At 53.1% G+C, this 6,000-nt stretch overlaps 1 protein-coding gene across 1 annotated transcript in view; it reads left to right on the top strand.

The window, feature by feature from the left end:
* Nucleotides 1–1,028: 1,028 nt before the first annotated feature.
* CCDC12 (coiled-coil domain containing 12) overlaps nt 1,029–6,000 on the top strand; it is a gene marked incomplete at both ends in the record, with an annotated part of 28,056 nt that continues 23,084 nt past the window's right edge. The window contains one exon of the mRNA XM_080715980.1: nt 1,029–1,124. Within this exon, the coding sequence (XP_080572106.1) occupies nt 1,029–1,124 (96 nt within the window). The remainder of the gene's footprint in view (nt 1,125–6,000) is intronic.

The following is a 6,000-nucleotide window of genomic DNA, read 5'->3' as shown; positions in this document are numbered from 1 at the left end:
GACCAGCCTGGAGGGCGGGCCCTGTCCCGTCCCTGCCCTGTCTGGTCCTCCTGGCTCTTGGTGGTGGTGTGGGGGGTATCGGTCTCATCTTTCTCGCCCCCGCCCCAGGGCTGGCATCGGGGCAGTGCTGGCAGGGAGGGCCTGGGCAGAACCAGGCTATAGGCTAGAGGCCAGCAGGGACGGGGTCTGCTGCATTCGGCCGAGGGGCAGCTGGGAGAGGACGAGTGGACGCCCGCGGTGGTCCGCCTGGTAAAGGAAGCCCAGGGAGCGGCCTTAGCCGGAGGCCAGGCGTTGGGGGAAGGAGGCAGGCCTTCCACCCGCGGGTGGGAGTGGGCGTGGCCGCGGGACCTCGGCGGGCTGCACCCCTGCGGCCGGCCGGTGTTCTGCTCTGGACGCACTGGTTGGTGCGGGAAAGACCCTGCCTGGCAGCTCTGCCTGGGCCAAGCCGGCGCCTCCTGCCTGCGGGAGGAGGTGGTCCCCCCCTCGCACGGACAGCCCGGCCCGTGCTGGGCTTGCTGTCCGCTACGGAAGGCAACTGCCCTGGGCACTAGCAGCTGCGCGAGGGGCGGGGGCGAGAGACCCTCTGTGCCCTCAGAGGTAAGGGCCGCACATGCTCCGAGGCGAGGATGGACCGCGGGGCCGGGGGAGGCAGCCTCCTGATGGAGCGGAGGCAGGGATGCTAGGAAGCCTTGCGCCGTGGAGAACTAGGAGGGTGGAAAGGCCGGGTCGGGCCCTCCCGAAGCCCGCAGATGTGTTGTGCTAGGACAAAACCGAGCGGCAGCTTCACTCAAGCTTCTCGGAGTCTACCCGCGCTGCCGGTACTCCCGGAGTCCGGCGGACAGTGCGAGCCGTACTCCGCTCCCGAGTTCTACACTCGCAAGGCCGGGAGGGTGGGCCCTCGTGCAGGAAGTCAGCGCTGATTGGCCCTCAGAGCTTTCAGTCTCCCATTCTAGCCCATTGATTGGCTGTGAGACATTTATCGAGCCTGCGCGACGCAGAACGTGTGGCGAGGAGGGGGTGCTGGTGGGATGGCGGCTGCTGCGGCCGGCGTGGGCCGCCTGGAGGAAGAGGCACTGCGGAGAAAGGAGCGGCTGAAGGCTCTGCGGGAGAAAACCGGGCGCAAGGTGAGGGATGGGGAGTGAGGGCTGCAGCAGGGACAGGCGCCGTTGGGCGTCGGGGCGGAAGCACAGGACTACCGGGGAACGGCGGCCTGAGGCGCGTGTGCGCATGCGCATGCTTTGGCGCCTGCGCGGGAGCGGCGCGCTCCGGCCCTGGCGTCGCTTCCGGGGGCAGCGCAGACCGCGCTTGCGCGCTCGGTCCCACCCGCTTCTGCTCTCCGAGGCTCGGTCCTGGCCGCTCTGGCCCTTGGGCGGAGTGGCCGGTGACCGCGCTGGGCTTGCCGCGGGCGTCGTGAAGTGCAGAAATTCCCTGGAAAAGGTCGGGATGCGCTGCCGGGAAAGGAGAGCGCGCATGTCTTTCCCAGGCTGCTTCCCTGAGGGCAGACCTATGAGTCCCTTTAGTGCCTTATTCGAAAGCATTTTTCCTGGCTTTTGATTACCTCCGAAGTGGACAGAATCCACTTCCACTTTGTTCGTCTTTCCAAAGCCCGGGTTTCGTCACGACTACAGTGGGGAAAACATCGCCTACACATTCACTCTCACTGGGTTATTTTGAGAAAGGCTCCTAGACGGGGCCTCTCACGACAGGTGGAGTCTCGTGTTGAGTAGCCAGAGACCGTGTACTCCACTATCCAGACCTGCCACCGGTGGGGGAGATAGGGGCCCCATTTTCAAACTACACAGGTTTAAAGCAACTTAGTGACGCTCTCAGCAACTTAGACCCCGTTTCCAAATAAAAAATAAAATAGGGCTGGAAGTGTAGCCCAGAGGTAAAATGGCCCTGGTTTAATCCCCAGCACTACCAAAAGAAAAACGAAACAAAACAGGCTGGTCAGTCTGGCCCTCGCTTTTCCTTTCTGCGTGGCTGGTGTTGGAGAAAGCGAAAGGGTAAGTAGTAGAGAGTGAAAGCTGGCCTTTGGCTTCTGCTTCTGTTGACAGCCTGTGGAGCCTTCAGTTACCCTCCACTGCCTGCCAGGTCGTGCAAGCCACAGCCTTTCGGCAGCAGCTAGTCCACTGGAGCTGCTTGCTTCAGTCCAGGGCTCAAGTCATTCAGCTGGGTTTGAGGTCTGGGTACAGGGGCCAAGCTAGCATCCTAGCTAGCTTGGATGGGCCAGTTGCCATGGGAAGAATGTGCCAGGCCCTCAGGAAAACTGGCCTTTACAGAGGAATTCTTCTCAGTGGGCTGGAATAGGTCTTGTAATTTTCTTCTGCTCGTGAAAATATTGTGGAAGAGCTGGGCGTGGTGGCTCACACTTGTAATCCCAGCATTCAGGAGGCTGAGATCGGAGGATCACAGTTCGCAGACAGCCTCAGCTACTTAGTGAGGCCCTTTGCAACTTAGTGAGACCCTGTTTCAGAATAAAAAGCCGGGCGTGGTGGCGCACGCTTGTAATCCCAGCATTCGGGAGGTCTCGGGAGGCTGAGACCGAAGGATCGTGTTCGCGGACTGCCTCAGCTACTTAGTGAGGCCCTCTGCAACTCAGTGAGACCTGATTTCAAAATAAAGAATAAAAAAAATGTCCCTGGGTTCCATCCCCAGACCTATAAAAAATAAAAAATAAAAAATAGGGCTGGGGGTGTACCTCAGAGGTGGAATGCCCCTGGGTTCCATTCCCACACCCACACACGCACACACATACACACACAAAAAAATTGTGGAAAAACATACATGTTAGCTCTTCTTCTTCTTCTTCTTCTTCTTCTTCTTCTTCTTCTTCTTCTTTTTAGGGTCTGGGGATGGAACCCAGGGGCATTCTACCTCCGAGCTACACCCCATGTTCTATTTTTTATTCTTTATTTTTTTGGTGGTACTGGGGATGGAACCCAGGGGCCTTCTACCTCCAGGCTACACTACCAGGCCTATTTTATATTTTATTTGGAAACAGGGTCTCTTAAGCCAGCTGAGGCTGGCTACAAACCTGTGCGATCCTCTTGTCTCAGCCTCCCGAATGCTGGGATCACAAGTGTGTGTCACCAGGCCCGGCTTTATTTATTTATTTGTGTGTGTGTGTGTGTGTGTGTGTGTGTGTTACTGGGGATGGAACCCTGGGGCGTTCTACCTCCGAGCTATACCCCAGCCCTTTTTTTTTTTTTTTTTTTTTTTTTGTGGTACTGGGTTCCTGGAAACCCTTCTACCTCCAGGCTACACTCTTAGACCTATTTTTATATTTTTATTTGGAAACAGGGTCTCTTAAGCCAGCGAGGCTGGCTTTGAACCTGCACATAATCCTCTTTTCTCTGCCTCCCAAGCGCGGGGATTACAAGTGTGCGCCACCACGCCCGGCCCCAGCCCTAATTTTTATTCTTCATTTTGAAACAGGGTCTCACTGAGTTGCAAAAGGCCTCACTAAGTAGCTGAGGCTGCCCTCGAACCACGATCCTCCTGTGTCAGCCTCCCAAATGCTGGAATTACAAGCATACACCACCATGCCCTGCTGACATATTAGCTATTGTAAGTGAGCAATTCATTGGCCATAAGTACGTCCACGGTGCAACCATACCACAATCGATATTGATATTATCAATAACTTTTTCGTCATCCCAAACAGAAGCACTACCCTCTAAACAGTAGCCCATCATCTCTTCTCCGTTTAACCCCTAGCACCGGCCGTCGTGTGCATGTACATGTGTGCTAGTTACTAGGGCTGATCCCAGGCTCATTCTACTTCTGAGCTACACTCCACCTCAATATTTTGTTTATTTATTTATTTATTTATTTATTTATTTATTTATTTATTTTGAAACAGGGCCTCACTAAGTTGCTGAGGCTGGCCATGAACCTGCGATGCTCCCGTCTCTGTCTCCCCAGTCCTGGCCACCACGCCTGGCTCTGCCCTTGTTTTTAGTACTTGTTTGTATATTCTGGGTATTAAACTTAGACTTGGGATTTGCTAGTCTTTTTTGCCATTCCTTGGGTTGTCTTTTCATTCTTTTTTTTTTTTTTTTTTGGTGGCCTTTGATGCATAGGAGTTTATTAAAATTTACTTATATATTTTATGGTATTGGGGATTGAACTCGGGGGCTCTACCACTCACCTGTATATTCAGCTCTTTTTTTTTTTTTTTTTTTTTTGCGGGTCTGGGGATGGAACCCAGGGGCATTCAACCTCCGAGCTACACCCCCGCCCTATTTTTTATTTTTTATTTTGAAACCGGGTCTCACGGAGTTGCAAAGGAACTTAGCAAGATCAGCCACTAAGTAGCTGAGGCTGTCCGCGAACTGTGATCCTCCGGTCTCAGCCTCCCGAATACTGGGATTACAAGCGTGCGCCACCACACCCGGCTATTCAGCTCTTTTTATTGAGACAGGGTCTTACTAAGTTGCTGAATCTGGTCCTGGCTTGCAATCTTCCTGCCTCAGCTTCCGGAGTCTCTGGGATCACAGATAATGCACCACTGCCCAGCTTAAAGTTTTTTAATTTTGCCAGGCATGGTGGCGCACGCTTGTAATCCCTGCGCTTGGGAGGCAGAGACAGGAGGATCGCACAGGTTCGAAGCCAGCCACGCGCGCTGGCTTAGGAGACCCTGTTTCCAAATAAAAATGTAAAAATAGGTCTGGGAGTGTAGCCCGGTGGTAGAAGGGCTTCCAGGAACCCCAGTACCACCAAAAAAAAAAAAAGTTTTTTAATTTTGATGAAGTCCAATTTATTTGTTGTCTGTGCTTTTGCTACCATTTTTAATCTTCACAACTCTTGAATGCTTTTTTTTAATCTGGGGATTGAACCCAGGGTCATTCTACCTCTAAACTACACCCCAGCCCTTTTTATTTTTTTGTTGAAATGGGATCTTGCTAAGTTCCTAGTATCTTGGTAGATTGCTGAGTCTGGCCTCAAACCTGTGATCTTCCTGTGTCAGCTTCCTGAATACTGGGGTTGCAGGTGTGTGCCACCATGTTCAGCTTCCAATGACTATTCATGACATGACACTGGAGACTGAACCCAGAGACATTCTGCTTCTGAGCTACACCCCCAGCCCTATTCTTTTTTTTTTTCTTTTTCTTTTTTTTTTGTGTGTGTGTGTGTGTTTGGGATTGGAACCCAGAGGCATTTGACCTCCAAGCTACACCCTATTTTTTATTCTTTATTTTGAAACAGGGTCTCACTAAGTTGCAGATGGCCTTGCTAAGTAGCTGAGGCTGGCCACGAACTGCGATCCTCCAGTCTCAGACTCTTGAATGCTGGGATTACAAGCATACGCCACCATGCCCGCTTTCTGTTTTTTTAATTTTGAAACAAGGTCTCAGTAAGTTTCGGAGGGCTTCACTAAGTTGCTGAGGCTGGCCTCAAACCTGTGATTATTCCGTCTCAGCCTCCCAAGTAGTGGGATTACAGACAAGTGCCACCACACCTGGCTTCAGTGACTTGTTATTAGGGTAAGTGCTTGGGGGAAGGATAGGCCAGTGTCTGAGTTACTTTGAGTTAATTTTCCAGCCCATAGTGGCTTCTCAGAACATGTGATGTTGGCAGAGAAGCCTCCAGTAGTCTCCTGCTCAGGAAGGAGGTGCTCTGCATTTTAGCTCCACCCCTTGGGGTGATGGCAGAGCTCTTTCCTGGCCCTCCCCTGTCTGCCCTCTGCCTCCGGGGATGGCTCCTGTCTGGCCCCTACCCTGGTGGCAGGTCCTTCGTTGGTTCTGCTGTGCAGGATTTCCGTGAAGGCTTGGTTCCCGCATGGCTTTACCTCCCACCCTAATCTCGTCATTGGAGGGTACTGTGGGTGAGTCAGAGTCTGTGATGGAAGCAGGTCAAGATTGTTATCCAACCTAAAGCCCTGTGGTGGTAGTCACGTGGCTCTGAAGCTCACCAGAGCTTTTCCTCGTGAAGGGTGAGGAGAGGCAGGGTGCTGGGAGCCGCCGTCCGGGAGAGCAAGTGAGTTCTCCAGGAGGA

Source organism: Muscardinus avellanarius (assembly GCF_963383645.1).
Source record: "Muscardinus avellanarius genome assembly, chromosome: 18".
NCBI lineage: Eukaryota > Metazoa > Chordata > Mammalia > Rodentia > Gliridae > Muscardinus > Muscardinus avellanarius.
This window is presented reverse-complemented; position numbering and strand designations above follow the sequence as displayed.